At 36.5% G+C, this 19,035-nt stretch overlaps 1 protein-coding gene across 1 annotated transcript; it reads left to right on the top strand.

Moving 5' to 3' along the window:
* The first annotated feature begins 288 nt into the window (after positions 1–288).
* Positions 289–9,678, top strand: LOC119255171 (MOB-like protein phocein). Its single transcript, XM_037522126.2, has 6 exons — positions 289–558; positions 5,156–5,198; positions 5,388–5,474; positions 7,340–7,419; positions 9,038–9,149; positions 9,268–9,678. Exons 3-6 carry the CDS (start codon positions 5,418–5,420, stop codon positions 9,397–9,399), a joined length of 381 nt encoding a protein of 126 aa, XP_037378023.2. The 5' UTR covers positions 289–558; positions 5,156–5,198; positions 5,388–5,417; the 3' UTR covers positions 9,400–9,678.
* Positions 9,679–19,035: the final 9,357 nt, after the last annotated feature.

The raw sequence follows: 19,035 nt of genomic DNA, 5'->3' as shown, positions 1-19,035 counted from the left end.
TTTTTTTTATGTGTTTTATTAACTGTCATTAGAAAAGAATCTAGATTAGTTAAATATTGGTAATTTCTCACTCCACTTGTAACAAATTATTAATTATATAAGTTCACTTGTTAAGCATGTTATATAGCTTTATTAAAGAATTGTTATTGTTTTATTCTGATTGCTCTAGCTGATTCATATTAATGTGTTCATATGTTCTACATAATCATTTTATTTACACTATTTTATGTTGATATGAAACTAATGATTTATAGTATCTCTCTCAGGTCTAATCCTGGTAAATACTTTATGTGCATTATTGTAGTAGACTATCCCAGAAAAGTTGAATTGGAGAAGAATAGCTAAGGATTACCCCCTTTCTTCTGAGTTACTGATTATGATTCTATACTTCGTTTCCTATTTTGTGTGTAACCTTGAAGTTGAACCTTAGGAGTTATTATATTGTCTTTGTTTATAGTATATTCAACAGAACATAAGAGCAGATTGTTCCAATATTGACAAAATTCTTGAACCACCTGAAGGCCAGGATGAAGGTGTATGGAAGTATGAACATTTGAGGTAGGTCCTTATATCAAAATTGTAATAGTACTTCTGTTAAAAATAGCCTATAATGTTAATAAACAATTATGAATCATAAATAAAATTTGTAACCACAGACCAAAGAGCCAAATCTAAAGCTTTTGTCTTTTTAACTTAAAAAAATTTTCAATTTTGTTCTTTATTGATTGTTTTCTACCTTTATGAATTTGGGCTTTGTTATCTTTTAAAGAAGAGTTTTCTTTAATCCTTAATCATTAATGTATTATTTCCATTTACCCACTCATGAATAGCTATATTGTTAGAGAGGATCAACACCAGGTTCCAATGTAGCCCTGGTAGGTGATGAGTTAGTTACCCATTAACTATCGTGAGCTTCCACTCTTCCCTTTGGTAAATAGAGATTATAATCCTGAAATAAGGGATTTTGGAGCTCTTCATAGTATCTTTTGAATGAGAAATTGATGACTAGTACATAGAGTTAACTTTAGAAGCAAATATATCCTGAAGCTACTAGATGTTTCTTGAAGGTACAAATTTTTTAATGTAAATGGGAACTGATGAGTTGATAGATTACATAATAGCAAATGCAGTATGAGATATATGTTGTTGGCTTTTACGTTGCTTTTTCAGTAGTAAGTGGAGTAGAATAATGGCTTTTCCTGAATAAATTAGATCACATTTCCTGTGATGACTTCCTCAACTTTTAAACAAAGCACTTTTTTTTTTGGTGCTGCGGGCCTGTCTATATATTCCTAAGACATAATGTCATAACATTTCAGCTCTTTCAGGATACTAAGACTTCTTTGTATTCTAGGAGTTTCTTTGAAGTCACTTAACCACTTGTTTGAATTTTTTAAAAATATATGTTAATATATGATAATGGAAAGTATGAGGATATTTTCCCCTTTTTATTTTATTTTTTTCCCCTCTCCGCTTGCATTTTTATTTTTTTAATAACTTTTTAAAGATTCATTTTTTAAAAAAAAATATTTATGCATACAAGAACTGGGGTACAGGCCAGAGGTGTGGGTGGTTAGAGGATTCACCAGAGACAGAATGGGGAACAGAACAGGCAGACTGACTGAAATACACTGCTGAGGGGAGCAGCGGGCGAGTCAGGAGAAATCTGCTGCGTCATGTGTGTCACCTCTCTGGTCGGGGATCAAACTCATGCTGCAGTGGATATGGGTAGCTTCATAGAGCTGCGTTCTAACTCCTTGCACCACCAGGGAGGCCCTATATATGCCTTTAGAGTCAGATCAACCCTGGGTTTGCACTCCAGCTGTGCTACACTCTACTGTGTGTCATTGAGCTCATCACCCAATCTTTCTGATCCTTCTGTTTCTCTTCCATAAATCAGATATGGTTCTAATAATATCAGTGAATTGGTGGATGTAAAGATCCTGGCACAGACTTTGGACCACAGTAGATGGTCAATAAATGTTTCCTTATTTCTTCCCTAATTACTTCTGTGAATTTTGTGAGAAAACAAAAAGAAGTCTCTCTTTGGGTGTTGTTTAAGGGAGAGGGGCTTGGTATGATAACAGACCATAAAGAAGAGGCTGGCTTTCCAATAACAGATCTTATTAATTAACTAAAACAGAAAAGTAACTGATTCATGTAGTATTTTCAGTGTACTGAGTATTTTCCATCTAAATTTACCTTTGTTCCTTATGATGTTACTAAATAATTGCTGTTGTTATAGGTTAATATAACTGATAATATTATGATTTTAATGCAAATTGGATCCTGATTAAAGTCAAATCTCCTATTAGCCCATACTGAACATTTGTGATTGGGAAAAGATGCCCCTCTTCAGTGGATGCAATTCCATGTCAGGATACATGGTTTGGTATAGGCTGGGTTTCAGCTCTGGCTAATCTCTTCAGTTGCACACTTGTGTTGTTAGCCCTATATTGAATTAACTTAAAGCTGTTGCATTAGCACTATTATAGATTGTACCCATAACACTCCCAAATCAGCTTAATTTTGCTGTTAGCCAAGAGCAAGTTGGATTAGAGGACAGACTTGCTTATCATCACTTCCTGGGAAACAACTCAAAAATACACAGCATACAGTGTGATATGGAGCAGTAGAGGGGGATGTGATTTAGAAATAGTCTTAGTTTTGTAACCTAAGAACAGCCATTATTAGTCATCTGGACAGGAAATACAGACAACTGAAAATTAACCCTTTTTATTTGCTTTCTTCTATCATAATGAACTTTAAGTAAATACAGTTTTTTTATACCTATTTTGTTTCAAATGTATACATGTGGTCCCCCTCCCCCCCTCATTGGGCTCTTACTTTTGTTATGTAGGTTTTACCTTTGTATTTTTAGGGAGCTAAAGTGTTTTTATTTGTTCAGTGGATAAGTATAGTAGTGATCTTCTACTTTGATAAGATTTTTAGAGACCACATTTAGTATTTTGACAGCTGTAGAATAAATATCTTTGTGACATAGGGAATTAATTGCTTTTGCATGTCAAATAACAGGTCTGTCTAAATATGATCAGAATTTCATGTAATTTCATCCATTCCTTTTTTTTTTTTCCTAAAGAACATTTATTGAATTTTACTATGTTCCAGGCATTGTTCTAGGTTTTTTTTTTTTTTTTTTTTTTTAAGAGGCACGTATTTTATTTATTTATTTATTTGTTTGTTTATACATGCACTGGGTACAGTCAGAAACGCGGGAGGGTGAGAGAATTCACCAGAGCCAGAGCGGGGAGCAGAGCAGGCAGAAGGACCGAAGCACACTGCTGAGGGGAGCAGCCGGCGGCAGGAGAGGTCTGCGCGCCATGTGGGACCCTCCTCTGGTGGCTGGGGAGCAGCCGGGGATCGAACCTGTGCCGCAGAGGCCGCGGGCAGCTTCGCAACCCAGCGCTCAACCGCTGCGCCACCGGGGAGGCCCCATGTTCTAGGTTTTATAATTCTCAGTCTGGCAATTTTAGAAGGGAAGTATATCATGAAAAAAATGCTCAACAGGGTGCCTCCCTCGTGGCCTAGGGGTTACGTCTCAGCACTATCACTGATCAGGCCTGAGTTTGATCCCTGGCCAGGGAGCTAACTGACGTATTGTGCAGCAGAACTCTCCTATCTCGCCTGCTGTTCCCCTTAGCAGTGTATTTCAGTAAATCTTCCTGTTCTGCTCTCCACTCTGTCTCTGGGGAATCCTCTCACCACCACACCTCTGACCTACACCCCAGTTCTTCACAAAAATAAATAAATAGGGCCTCCCTGGTGGTGCAAGGGGGTAAGATGCAACCTATGAAGCAATCAGCCGCTGCCGCATAAGTTCAATCCCTTGCCAGGGAGCTACCCACATAGCTCAGCAGACCTCTCCTGACTCACCCGCTGTTCCCCTCAGCTGTGTGTTTCAGTCTGCCGCTCTATTCCCCAGTCTGCTTCTGGTGAATCCTCTTACCCCCCGACACCTCTTGCCTGTACCCCAGTTCTTGTATGCATAAATAAATAAAAAAATAAACAAAAAATAAACAGTGTGTGTGGAGGGAGAGGGTGAGGACTGAGTTAAAATACTCAAGCTCTGTTAAGGGACAAAAGCAAGTCAGAAAATTATGTATGATATGATCCCAATATATTTTAAGCTGTCCATAGAAAATCAAAATTTCATGTAAATGGTAATTACCTTTTAGAAGGAGGTGGTGGGATTATGGAGGATTTTTGTCTTATACATTTTATACTTGTTTTTTTGAAATTTTTATGAGGAGCATATTGTTTTAATCAGAACAATACCTGGAAAATGTATAAAACATCTAGTCTTTTTTTCTGTGTACTGTTTGGATATAGATAAATATATACTTTTTTTTTTACATAACTAGAATCTTACAGTGAATATAGGCATATGTACTTTGTATTTTTATGTTTATACCAACATTTTACTACTCTAAATTATTAATCATTTAGAATGCTTCAAAAATTTCTTGTATGTATATCTTGTTTTTTGTGACCATCTTTACATGTCTGCATGCAGTTCTGATTATTTTGTTAGAATATATTCTTAGGACAATTACTTTTTTTTTTTAAAGATTTATTTATATAAGTACTGGGTACAGTCAGTACCTCCTCCAGGAGGGTGAAAGAATTTACCAGAAATACACTGCTGAGAGGAGCGGTACAACGAAGTACACTGTTGAGGGGAGCAGCAGGCGGCAGGAGAGGTCTGCGCACCATGTGGGACCCTTGCCCTGTGGCCGAGGATCGAACTGGCACTGCAGAGGCTGCGAGCAGCTTCGCAACCCAGCGCTCAACTGCTGCGCCATCAGGGAGGCCCAGGACAATGACTTATTTTAAATATTATATTTCCTAAGCTTCTTGGGGAATATTTCAAATTACTTCCCAGAAAAATTGTACCAATTCCAGCATATAAGAGTAATCAACTTAATAATTCTGATAATGCATATTATTAGAATTGTTAGTTTTTGGTTTTGTGTTTTGACATATAGGTCTTTGCAAGAAGTGTGCTGTATCAATACAATTGGTGTTGATAATGTGAATGAGGAAGGAAGGGTGGTGGTGGTGGTGAGATTCCCTTTATAGTTAATATTCTAAAATAGACTGCGATAACACTTTTCATTTATATATCTATTTTCAGGCAATTCTGTCTTGAACTAAATGGACTTGCTGTTAAACTTCAGGTAATGTTTTCTTTAAGTTACAGTGTAAACTTCTGATTTTTTTCCCCCATTTTTGTAACTTAATGTGTTTTATAAAGACTAATCTAAAAAGTGTATTTTCTGCTAGTGTTTTGCATGGAAATGTTCCAACCCAAATGATGAGCTTTTTCATTATTACCTTACTTATTAAAAAATACTACTTTTTAACAGAGTGAATGCCATCCAGATACATGCACTCAGATGACAGCAACTGAACAATGGATTTTTCTTTGTGCAGCTCATAAAACTCCAAAAGAGGTGAGAATTCACAAAATAGAATGACTAATAAAATCATCATAACCTAAATCTTTCCAAGACAATAGTAGACAATTTTTAGGGTTTTTAGTTCATTGTTTATTTTGCTATTTGGTTTATAGATACTGCAGCAAGTTTATTTTCATAGTACTATTTTAGGATTCCTTAGATTAGAGTCATTTTTCATTATTGGGTGGTTGTATGGACTAGAATTTGCTTTACGGTTCACTGACTATCACAAATAACATGTCACCATTGTCCTGATACTTAATGTATAATTGATGAGCTGTTTAAGTTTGTTTATACCTGTTTAAGTTTGATTATACCTGTTTAAGTTTGATTCCCTTACTTCTTTTGATCGGAATAACTGTTGGTGATTACTAGCTGATGTTTGGTCAGTTAAGTAGAAATGTTACTTTTGAGCTTTTAAAGTTTATAGGTGAATATTTTTTCTTTACATTTCATTACTATCTTATAAATGCATCATAACGATTTTCCTTTCCATAATTGGTCCGAATTTAAAGTTATTTATTTTTCTCATTATTTAGTATTTAGTTTTTGTTCAGAATAAGTAAATGTATAGAAAGTAGCAAATGTTGGGCCTCTTTGGTGGGATTAAGTCTCAGCACTATGAAGCTATTGGTAGCCACTGCAGCATGAGTTCGATCCCAGTCAGGGAGCTAATCCACATGGCACAGCAGACCTCTCCTGTCCCACCTGCTGCTCCCCTCAGCTGTGCATTTCAGTCAATCCACCTGTTCTCCCCACTCTGTCTCTGGTGAATCCTCTCACACCCCTTGCACCTCTGGTCTACACCCCAGCTGTTGTAAATAAATCTTTAAAAAAAAAAAAGAAAAGAAAAAGAGAGTGGCAAATGTCTTTAGAATTTTTTTTTTTTTTAAAATAATTCCTTCATATTATCTGGTACCCAGTACATACTGAGTTTTTTTCAGTTATCTCAAAAGTTTCCTTTATAACTGTTCAAACTGTGTGTTGCATTTTCTTTTAATCTGTAGTAATTACTTTCCCTTGCCACTGCTTTGTTGAAAATAATTGGTTATGCCAGTTCTATAGAATTAAAGACATTCATATTGTCATTATATTGAGTTGGGGATACTATGGCTTAAAGACAAGTGACTCTGGCCACAAAATCAATATTGTTCTTTTGTTTAAAAAGGGTAATTCTCCAAAGTACTCTCAGTTAGTACTTATTTGGAAGGAAGACTTCATTCAGGGTGTTACTTTTTTGTGTTAATAAATAGAAGTAATATTAAGATTGTGTATTGTTTTATATCTGGGGAAAAATCCATGTGGCAATTTCATAATTTGCTAAAACTGGCTGTATGGTATTGTGAATACAATGATAACTGCAACTAGGAAACTGAATTAGGAAGGCTAGTTTCATTTGGGTAAATAGTAAAGATGCTGCATTATTTTCACTTGAATTATACCATCTTGCCTGAATCTCTGTGATAGAACCAGACTCCTCTTAGACAGCATGGCTAAAAGAGCAGACATTCCTAAGTTGGACTGCTTGTATTTGAAGAATTTTCTTATCTTTGCAGCATTTTAAGATCTGGGAAGAAGCCATACTCTGCAAACTGACTATCCTCAGTTCCTTCTTTCTTTTTTTGTTGTAGTTTTGGTTCTTCATTTATTGGTTAGATTTAGGTATTTGGTTCTTCCCGTCTTTTTCAAAAGGTTTTCTTCTAAGTACATTGTTAGTTGTCAGACCCAAAAAATAACCTAGGATATCATGCCAAAGGAACAGTCTGCTTTTGGATGGGGGTGGAAGGTACCTGTATATTAATAGGCCTAATCTAAGAGGAGCTCTTTGTTGATGCATTTTTTTATCCTTTCTTTTATAGTGTCCTGCTATAGACTATACTAGACACACACTTGATGGTGCTGCATGTCTTCTGAATAGCAATAAATATTTTCCCAGCAGGTAAACAAAACTCTTAAACAAGGTCTTAAAACTTTTAGGATTTAATGTAATAGAATATTCTGGTTAATGCTTTATATTCTTTAAACTTTTCTGTTTTTTTAGCTGTTTTATATTTGGCTTGTTCAGAACTTACGCAGGTTTTGAAATTAGGTTAGTTAGATTAAAAGTAACAGAAGTTGGCTCCCAAAGTACACAGGTCAGTTCAGTCAAGTGTAGTGCTGGCTGCTGTTTGCTGTTCTCCAAGCCTCTCCTTTTCACCTTAAGTTGGAATGTTTACAAATTTGCTTACTTGAATCTCTGTGATGATAGTTAAGGTCAATGTTTTTTTTAAAAGACAGCACGCCTAGAACACAGGCTTTCCTAAATTGGACTTATTTTTGAAGGTTTCCTTGTCCTTGTCTACATATTTTTAATGTGGGAAGAAGACTGCATGTTGTAATGTTTTTTGGGTGAGGTTTGTGACTGACCTTTTTATTCTAATAAGATATTTGTTACCAGGTGGATTGATTTGGAAACTTTTCTTTCCTGAATATCATTAACTCCAAAGAGCGCATATAAAAATGTATAGGGGGCCTCCCCGGTGGCGCAGTGGTTGAGCGCTGGGTTGTGAAGCTCCCTGCAGCCTCTGCGGCGCCGGTTCGATCCCCGGCTGCTCCCCGCCCACCGGAGGAGGGTCCCACATGGCGCGCAGACCTCTCCTGCCGCCCGCTGCTCCCCTCAGCAGTGTCCTTCGGTCCTTCTGCCTGTTCTGCTCCCTGCTCTGGCTCTGGTGAATTCTCTCACCCTCCCACGCTTCTGACTGTACCCAGTGCATGTATAAACAAACAAACAAATAAATAAATAAATAAAATACGTGCCTCTTTAAAAAAAAAAAAATGTATAGGGCCTCCCCGGTGGCGCAGCGGTTGAGCACTGGGCTGCAAAGCTGCCCACAGCCTCTACAGCACCGGTTCGATCCCTGGCCGCTAGGCAAGGGTCCCACATGGCATGCAGACCTCTCCTGCCCCCCGCTGCTCCCCTCAGCAGTGTACTTTGTCACTGCTGTTCTGCTCCTCTCTCTGGCTCTGGTGAATTCTCTCACCCTCCTGTGCTTCTGACTGTACCCAGTGCTTGTATAAATAAAAAAATAAATCTTAAAAAAAAAATAAAAAAATAAAAATGTATAAAAAATACTTTTTTGCTTAGTATCCTGAGGCACTTTTTTTAAAAAAGGATATCAGAAACATGCAATTTTTATTTCTCAAAAAGGATCTAGTTCTGTAGAGTAAAACAGTCCCTTTTAGTTTTGATCACCTCAAGTGGACAAAGTATTGGTGTCATAAATGGATGTTTTAGTAAGTTTTAATTTGTCAAAGATTCATTTTAATTGTATTAAACTTTAACAAAGTTTAAAACAGTAATACTGACTTTAATTCAGTTGCTGTGGATAGGTAGAAAGAACACTGCCCCAAAAGTAAATGGTGGGGGTTCTAGTTCTACCCTTACCTCTTACTAGTACTGTGACTTGAACTGGTCACTTATTTTCCGTAGCTGTCAGCTTCCACCCTTATTGAGAAGATTGGATTACATTGTTCCTGAGATCTGATTAGCTTTATTAATCTATGATTTCTATTTCTAGGGTTAGTATAAAGGAATCATCTGTAGCAAAACTAGGATCAGTATGCCGTAGGATTTACAGAATATTTTCACATGCTTATTTTCATCACCGGCAGATATTTGATGAATATGAAGTAAGTATATTTCATTAATTGTCTTGATAGCATTATCAGAATAATCTATGTTGATATTATAATGACTTTTGATTTTGTATAGTAAATGAAAATAACATCTTTTTCTTCCTCTTTACAGAATGAAACATTTTTATGTCATCGGTTTACTAAATTTGTGATGAAATATAATTTGATGTCCAAGGATAACCTGATTGTACCAATTTTAGAAGAGGAAGTTCAGAATTCAGTTTCTGGGGAAAGTGAAGCATGAAGGGAATCAAAAAAGAAAAATGTACTGATCACATAATTAACATTAATTATGTACTGTATATATATCATTTTAAACACTTCAATCATGTATTCATATTATAGCTTCTTTGTTTAGTATAGGTTTTTTTGTATGCTGTGTATTGCCTTTTAAAATGGGAAATACTTTTTAAGTTATTCATGAACTGTATATTCACCAGTGTGGCACTCAATGGTTTTTAAATAAGATTAGTATTATCTGTTTATAATGCCTGTTAATAAAAGAATTTACAGTTTGGTAAAATTGCTGCTAAACAATCATTGGATCACAATCCTCATCATATAAACCCATCAATAAAGAGATGAGTGAGCTTGAGGTTTCACACAAGCCATTTATTAAAGAAATAGTAATCTTTTCCTTTAGTTTTACCAAGTTTAGATTTTTTAGCACATTCTGTAGTACATAGTTCAACCTTAACAGTTGAGTTTTCAAAAGTGAGATAAAAGTCTTAAAGTTCTGGTTGTAGTTTTTATCTACATAAATGTGTATATCAAAATATAAATGCAAATGAAGTATTAGCAGTACTTAATCTTACTGTGCTATATAAAGTATATTCTAGACCAGCACACTTTGAAAGGATTTACCTTTCTGCAGCAATGAATTGTTATATACTAAGTGATGATAATGATAAGGCACGTAAATGATATTCCCACTGGAAATCTGCCCTGTGGTTCCCTTCTCCTATTCCTTACCATCCCTCCCCACCAAACTATATTAACTGAGAAGCTTTTCACCAGACTGTGATTTGGTAGTGGCTTACACCTATTTATATTTGTATTAATCGCTTACAGATTATACCTCACATTAACAATTACATTACACTACAGGAGAAATGTTTTGGTATAGGCTCTTGCTTATTATCTTTGTTTTGCAAAATTATTCTAACTACTTGGAAAATATTCTTAAATATAGTTTAACTCTTTCTGTTAGTAATATTAATCGTTTTCATCTAATCATCTAGGCAGCATTTAAATAGAGTTGAAAAATACTGTATTTATTTTATACCTTCTCACCACAAAGTTTATGTTTGAATTATATGTAGATATGAGGGTTTTTGTTTTTGGTTTTTTTTTTTTTTTTGGCAATACTATACAGGTTGATGGTCATACAACTTTTGGACTTTGTTATAATTCATTGTCTTGAGAAATTCAGCTGCATATTTTACAATCTTATGATATGCTGAATGCAATTTTTAACAAAGCACTGGAGCGCTTATTGCCAAGTTGGTTGTAATGAGGCACTAAGATAGGGTAAAATAAATGTACATGTCATGAAGAAAATATTTAAATCTTTCTCGAGAAGATTAAATAAACATAAGGAAATTTTACATTTAAAGGGATTATTTTTAAGTCAAGATAAAAATTCATCTTGATTTCTTTTTCATATTTGAGGAAATAATTTATACCATTTTATGATACAACTATGTGTAGCAATAATGTAGGAGATAGTAGCATACTGAGAGTGTATATACATTTATATCTTTCCAGGCCTGCAAGTTTATTTGACTTTGAACAGTGCTATCCCAGCAGCCAGTTGTTCCCAACCTACAAGTATTTTTAAAGAAGTTTTATGTTCACATTGAAAGGAATGTTGACTTTGAAATTATGCATTTATATTAATGTCATTATACATACCAATGGGTATAGTAATTTTTACGCAAACTTGCTAAATATTGAGAGACTAAACTTCTAAGTTAATAAATGATATATAGCAATGTAGGTGTTCTCTCTGGTGTCTCACAATGGATTTCTGTTGCTTAACTATTAGCGAGCATTTGAACTACAGCAGTAGCTGGGATTGATGATGTAGCTAGTATTTTAAAACACATTTTGAATAATATGGCTTGGTGTTAATGGGGAAATAACATAAGATTTTTTTTTTCTTATTCATTCCATCTTCCCTGTACTGTGTGTTTGGAATTGATCATAAAAAAAAAAAAAAAAAAAAATTCCCCAAAAGAAAGCATCATCTTGTAGTCTTGCTTTTTTGTATTCATATTGGTCTCATTCCTATTCATTGCATTGTGGAGTTGACTCACTATGTTAGTTAAGACCTAAATGAAATAATAACTTTCTCTGTAATACTGTTAGTAGAATTTTGAAACTATACACTTATGTACCTAAGCAATATTAAAAAACTTAATGAGCCCTGCACACCATTGGTTTATGAGTTAAGTGAAAAGGGGGAAATAGAAAACATAGTACTGTTCTATAAGGAATTTAGAGCCTGCTTTTTGTTTGGATTATTTTATGTAGATCCAAAAGTTCAATTTTTTTCCAAAAAATTATTTTGTCTTGAGGTATTTGTAGAAGTTCTTCAGTTAAACTTTTAACAAGTTAACACTTTTTTTTTTTTTTTTTTAATTTTTTTTATAGAGGCATGCTTTTTAATTATTTATTTGTTTGTTTGTTTGTTTCGTTTATACATGCACTGGGTACAGTCAGAAGCACGGGAGGGTGAGAGAATTCACCAGAGCCAGAGCGGGGAGCAGAGCAGGCAGAAGGACCGAAGTACACTGCTGAGGGGAGCAGCGGGCGGCAGGAGAGGTCTGCGCGCCATGTGGGACCCTCCTCCGGTGGCCGGGGAGCAGCCGGGGATCGAACCGGCGCTGCAGAGGCTGCAGGCAGCTTCGCAACCCAGCGCTCAACCGCTGCGCCACTGGGGAGGCCCAAGTTAACACTTCTTAATGTCAGAAAAAAATTTAAAATCCATGACTATATTGTTAACAAGGATTGTGTTATGGTTATCAACATATTTACTAACTGATAACAGATTTATTGTAACAGAACTAATTTTTTCCTTGGATATAAATTCAGGATATTTATTTTTAATTAGAGTACCTCATTAGAGAGGTACTTTGCCCTACCTCTCTAGTGATGACTTTTTTCCCCACTACAATACTTCTGTAGTTTTGTTTACACAGTTAAGTGCTATATTTTATTTTTTAATACTTCTTAAATTTGCTAAACATTTCTTAGCGTAGTTCTTCCATGCTATGCAAGTGTTTTAGTAAAAGTTGATTTTCATTTCTTGGATGCAGCTAATTGTTAACAGACACTGCAGATATATTGGTACAACATGTTTAACTGTTTTGAGATAACAGACACTACAGATATATTGACACATGTTTAACTGTTTGAGATGGTCAAATATCCCAATGTTTCCTGGAATATATTTTATAGAGCAGTTTATAAAACCAGAAAACTATCAAGTAATCTATTAGTGGGTTAGATTATTTGTCTAAAAAGGTGAATGAGATGCCTCACTGTTAACATTTGGGGAAGCACAGATATTTTATATGTGCTTGGAATCTAATTGCGGTACTTCATATATTTGATTTTTCTGCTATTTATTGAATCTTTTTTCTTTTTCTTAGTATATAAAGCGTCATATTAAGTGTGGAGCATAATGTAATAAGCAAAGCAAATACTGAGTATTCAAAATGATAACATCAGGAGATAATCAACATCCTGAATTTACATCCAAGAAGATTATATGTCCATTTGGTGTCTGATATGATTTGAGGGTTATTATAACATCATTCAAAATTAGTAAGATAGTAATTTTTCTTTAAATATATATATTTTTAAAGATTTATTTATTTATACAAGCACTGGGTACAGTCAGAAACACGGGGAAGGTGAGAGAATTCGCCAGAGCCAGAGCGGGTAGCAGAGCAGGCAGAAGGACCGAAGTACACTGCTGAGGGGAGCAGTGGGCGGCAGGAGAGGTCTGCGCGCCATGTGGGACCTTCCTCCGGTGGCCGGGGAGCAGCTGGGGATCGAACTGGCGCAGCAGAGGCTGCGGGCAGCTTCGCAACCCAGCGCTCAACCGCTGCGCCACCGGGGAGGCCCAAGATAATTTTTTAATGACATCAAAATTTTATCCTGATTTTGATTGCTGCTATAAACCTTGGTAAAAGCAGATTATAATTCTGTATATAGTATGTTTAACATTTTATTTCAGGTGGACCTCAAGAAAGCCACCTGTGTCTTGTATAACAAAGATAGTCACATAAAAATAGTAGCTTATGTTAGATTATAGGATTTTCTCTTTGTGACAGTGCCAAAGGAACATGCTTATACAATGTAAAACAATTTGCTGATTTTAAATATTCTTGGTTTTCATTAGTATCACCATCTAGAAGAAAATGTGTATATATATATATATATTTTTTTTTTTTTTAAGATTTTTTTTTTTTTTCATTTGTGAATACAAGAACTGGAGTATAGGCCTGGCCTGCAAGGGGTGAGAGGATTTGCCAGAGACAGAGTGGGACACAGAACTGGCAAACTTGACTGAAATACACTGCTGAGGGGAGCAGTGGACGAGTCAGGAGAGGTCTGCTGCGCCATGTGGATAGCTCCCTGGCTGGCTGGGGGATTGAACTCTTGCTGCAGAGGTTGCAGATAGCTTCATAGTGCTGTGCTTTTACCGTTGCGCCACCAGGGAAGCACTTTAATTCTTACTGATAGTGGTACTTTGAATTTTCTGTATTTACTTTGTGCCTCCCAGTCACACACACTTGCTTCATTTAAGTCTGATAGAAAAAATTGAGCAGATTACTATTTTCCATGCCCTCCCTAGGGGTACAGGCCAGAGGTGCAGGGGTGGGTTGAGAGGATTCGCCAGAGAGGAGCAGAACAGGGGGATTTGCTGAAGTACACTGCTGAGGGGAGCAGTGGATGAGTCAGGAGAGGTCTGCTGCGCCATGTGGGTAGCTGCCTGGCTGGGAGTAGCTTGATAGTGCTGAAACTTAACCCTTTGCACCACCAGGGGGGCCTTGTATTGATCTTTTGATAGCTAAGTACTTTGTATGAACTTGGGGTGGAAGAATATTTTCCAGACCTCTTTGTAAATAAAACAAAGGGAGAGTTTGTGGGTTCCTAGGCTCTACCTGTTGAAACTGACAACTGATTGAGAATGGGAAAGCCTGAATCTGGGTTTTAAACTTTGCTGGAATGACTCTTCGAGTGCTTTTTTAGAAACCATGGGAAATTTATGAGGGGGGGGGAAGGGTATACTTCCTTCAAACCAAAAAATCGTATGGTTGTAGCCAATGTTTTCTCTAGAGATAAATCTGGTGGTAGAGATAACATTGTTCTTTAAGGTAATTTCCTAGGGAAAGGAGCTTCTCCCAGTATTGCAGAGGATGACCAAAGCTACATAAAGCAAAATAGGAAAAGAGATGGATTCCTCAGTTGACCCTCTGCCTTTCAGAGTATCTTTTTTATTTTTTTTAGAGATTTATTTATGCATATAAGAATTGGGGTACAGGCCAGAGGTTTGGGGGGTGAGAGGATTCACAAGAGACAGAGTGGGGAACAGAACAGGCAGACTGACTGAAATACACTGCTGAGGGGAGCAGCGGGCAAGTCAGGAGAGGTCTGCACGCCATGTGGGTAGCTCCCTGGCTGGGGATCGAACTCATGCTGCAGTGGCTGCAAATAGCTTCATAGGTTGCATCTTAACCCCTTGCGCCACCAGAGAGGTCCTCTTTCATTTTTAAAGTTGATGTCAAGACATGTTGAGTCCCACAATTTGATGGAATTCAGAAGCCTTGTTTTATAGTTAAATGAATAAATTACTATTTATAAGGACCTTTTACCTCAGTGTTAACATTGAGGATGATAACCCTTTTATGTTTTGGTTTAATTTGATTGAGGGAAATCAGATATATTCTAACAGGTGTGTAATATTTTGCTTTCTTCCAAAGTGAAGAGGCTTCTGTCACAATTCCATCTCAGATGGGTATGGTAGGTATGGAGGAAATTACAGTTTTGTTTTTATTTCCGAATATGCACCATACCAGCTGGTCTGGAATCTTTAGGGAACATTCATATAATCTTGTTGAGTATATTCTAGACTGAGGAACAAAATTTTCTGTTTGGGGGCAGTATATCTAATGAACCCAGCCTTCATATTATCACTCGAATCATTTGGGTTTGCTTAATTTGGGAAAGCAAATCTAAATCAAGAGTTGGCAATCTTTTAGCATAACTAAAAAGACTCACTTGTGCTGGCATTTAACAAATGCCAAGGAAAAGATAAAAATTATTTTGCGCCAGAAAAGGAAGCTTGGAGATAATTGAGGAAAGCCTGCCACTTCCTATTCTCTCATTTTACAGATTGAAAAAAAAAGACAGAAACCTCAACAACAAACCTAGGACACAGAAATTAAATGTCCAGAATCCCCACAGATAGTATAGAACTGGCGCCTCAAATTCTTGAAAGGTATAGAAGTTAATGTAAAGAGTTGAAGAAAAGAGAAAAGTTTATCTGATTGGATCCAGGAAGCCATCCTTTCCTTACCCCCCCCCATAGGAATTCTCTTTAGTACCAGTACTATTATATAAAGATGACCATCAAGCCACTGTTTTTTAAATATTCAATTAAATTGGCTTTTAGATGGGATCTCTAGTTGGGCCCAAAAATTCTTTGAGCCAGAGTTTAACATTGTAGTCATTGAATCTCTGGGAGGTTAGAGTTTGTGTGAAATTTTCATCTAAGAGTATTTGGTTCATCAGTGTGTGATACACTAAGTAGACTATCTTCAGTGACTTCCAAAGTCCCTGATTTGTTTCCAGGACATGTCTTAATCAGTTCTGTGATCTTGGCCAGAGTATAACAGCCCGTGCTGTGTACAATTCTAAATTTAAAATAGGTCAGTCATCAACTGGCTAAAATCCCATTTGCCTTTAGCTTTCTCTAGCTAATTTGCAAGCAAGCCAAAAACTTCACAGTCTACCCATTTGCCCCAGAGCTTGCTATACTACCAACCACTAACCTGCTGGATTTCTCAAACTGGACCCTAATGTACTCTTTGAATCTGAATTGCACATTGCATATATCGCTTTGCCCAGGTCCTCTGTGTTTATGCATAAAATAATTTAATGTAAAATATAAAGTTTCAAATCATCACCTTGTAAAGATTCAGTCTGATCTATATCCAGTTGAGTGAATAAATCAAATTGTAAGCCATTACTACAGATGAAATTTTATTTCTCTTAAACCATTCCTTTAATATATTTGCACCTGTCCAGTTAGATAACTGAATGAAGCATTTTTAAGGACTGCATTTATGATCTGGGAACAAGCGTACATACAAATAACATGTATGTAAACAGCATAGCTTTCTGAAAGTTAGAACTGAGACTACTGGAGGAGAAAAAAAATGGGATTTTTTTACTTCAAGAGAGAAGAATTAAGTTATTTTAAAAAAGTACATCTTTATAGATTTTCAATTTTTCTCTAAATAATTTGGAATATCTTACAATTTATGGTTTTTCAAGTCTGTATTTTAATGTTGCTTTGTGAAAATTCTGTTTCCATAAAGTTAAAATTTTCAGAGTAACACACAAGTTGTGTTTTATAATGGTCTGTATTAACGTTTCATGCCTAGAGACAGAGACTAAATCTTGGCAACAGTCTCTTAAAACATCCTTTTACTTTTTCACAGTAAGTCTTTTCTAAGCTATACTTACATTGTCCATTTAGCAATCAATGAAGATTTTCTTTTTTTTTTTTTAAGTTTTTTTTTTTTTTAATAGGGGCATGTTTTTTTTTATTTATTTATTTGTTTGTTTGTTTTGTTTATACATGCACTGGGTACAGTCAGAAGCACGGGAGGGTGAGAGAATTCACCAGAGCCAGAGTGGGAAGCAGAGCAGGCAGAAGGACCGAAGTACACTGCTGAGGGGAGCAGCGGGCGGCAGGAGAGGTCTGCGCGCCATGTGTGACCCTCCTCTGGTGGCCGGGGAGCAGCCGGGATCGAACCGGTGCCGCAGAAGCTGCGGGCAGCTTCTCAACCCAGCGCTCAACCGCTGCGCCACCGGGGAGGCCCCAATGAAGATTTTCTTTAAAATTTTTTTTTTTTAATTTATGCATACAAGAGCTGGGGTGTAGGCCAGAGGTGCGGGGGGGGGTGGGAGTGAGCGGTGGGTGAAAGGATTCACCAGAGACAGAGTGAGGAGCAGAACAGGCAGACTGACTGAAATACACTGCTGAGGGGAGCAGTGGGTGAGGCAGGAGAGGTCTGCTGCGCCATGTGGGTTAGCTCCCTGGCTGGGATCCAACTCGTGCTGCAGTGGCTGCCCATAACTTCATAGAGACTTAACCCGTTGCGCCACCAGAGAGGCCCTGAAGATTTTCTTTTGATGCTGTATTTCTGTATAGTTAATTTGAACATCTAAATATAGCTCAGTGTGTTAATATGACAAGATTTAGAATAATGTGATTTTGGGAGGAGTGGGAGGAAAGGAAGTTTTCAAGCATTGCTTGGAGCAGGGAAAATGTAGCGTGGGGACTTCCCTGGTGGCCTAGGGTTTTAAGTCTCAGCACTATCACCTATCACAGCTAAGGCCTGAATTTGATCCCCTACCAGGGAGCTAACCCACATATGGCGCAGCAGACCTCTCCTGTCTCACCAGCTGTGCTACTCAGCAGAGTATTTCACTAAATTCACATGTTCTGTTCCCCACTCTGTCTCTGGTGAATTCTCTCACCACCTCTCCCCAAACCCCACAACTCTGGCAGATTGATCACCAGTTCTTCTGTACAAACAAACAAACAAAAAAAAAAAACCAAAATGAGCAAAAACAAATAGGACGAAACTAAGTGGTTATTGAAACCTAAGGCAGAGGTACCACAGATGCTGTACCAAGGGGAATGAGAGAAATGCACCATCTCTGTGGTCATGATACTGTTTGTCTTAATTTATAGGTATTAAAAATCCACATGCCCAAGTCCCTAAGGAGTTATACAGTGTTATGAAAATAAATGAATATGCAACTGGCGGGTAACGATAACGTTAGTCACATTTAACTCCTTAGGCATATAGAATCCAAGTTTTGTTACTTTTAAGAATAAACTCAGAACTTTATATGTGTATATATACTTAAAATGATCTAGAACCACTTATTTATTATTCACTTTAACACAAATTTGCCATGTGATTTAAGGATAATTGTTGGAATAAATGATTATGAATAGATTTTGAGGATATGACTTTAAGCTTATGCTAATGAAAAACTTTTAAAATAAGAACACAGATTAAAGACAAACTATAAAAAGAAAGTAAGTTTGTTTACACAAATTAAAAAAAAATTAAAGTGACTGATTTATTCCTGATTTTCCCTTAGTCAAATACTGACTTGTAGATCCTGGCACTGTACAAAACAGTTGATTTTTGTGAGCACAGTAAATAATTTAATGGCATTTTATGGGCTCCGGAAGTAATGCTTGTTTCTACCAAAAATCTGTAATTCTAGAATATGAAACTCAGGTTTACCTAGAAAACCAAAACAAAAAAATATTTCTGCAGATATTGTTGACAGTTATTTCCAGAGAATAATACTGAGCAGAATATTCCTAAGTTCCTTTATGACTATAAAGGTAATGTTTCTGTATGAATAATTCCATGTTAATCTTATCAACAATTCTTGGAGATTGGTTTAGATAACTATACTATATATTTGATCACATGTGATACATATCTGACAAACATATAAAACATGAATATTTATGTTCAATAAAATGATAGGCCAATAACAAATGACATTTATTATTCAAATGATCTTATATTGTCAACACCAAAGCTAA

This window comes from Talpa occidentalis, unplaced genomic scaffold (assembly GCF_014898055.3).
Source record: "Talpa occidentalis isolate TD23 unplaced genomic scaffold, MPIMG_talOcc4v2.1 talOcc4.3, whole genome shotgun sequence".
In the NCBI taxonomy this organism is placed as follows: Eukaryota; Metazoa; Chordata; class Mammalia; order Eulipotyphla; family Talpidae; genus Talpa; species Talpa occidentalis.
This window is presented reverse-complemented; position numbering and strand designations above follow the sequence as displayed.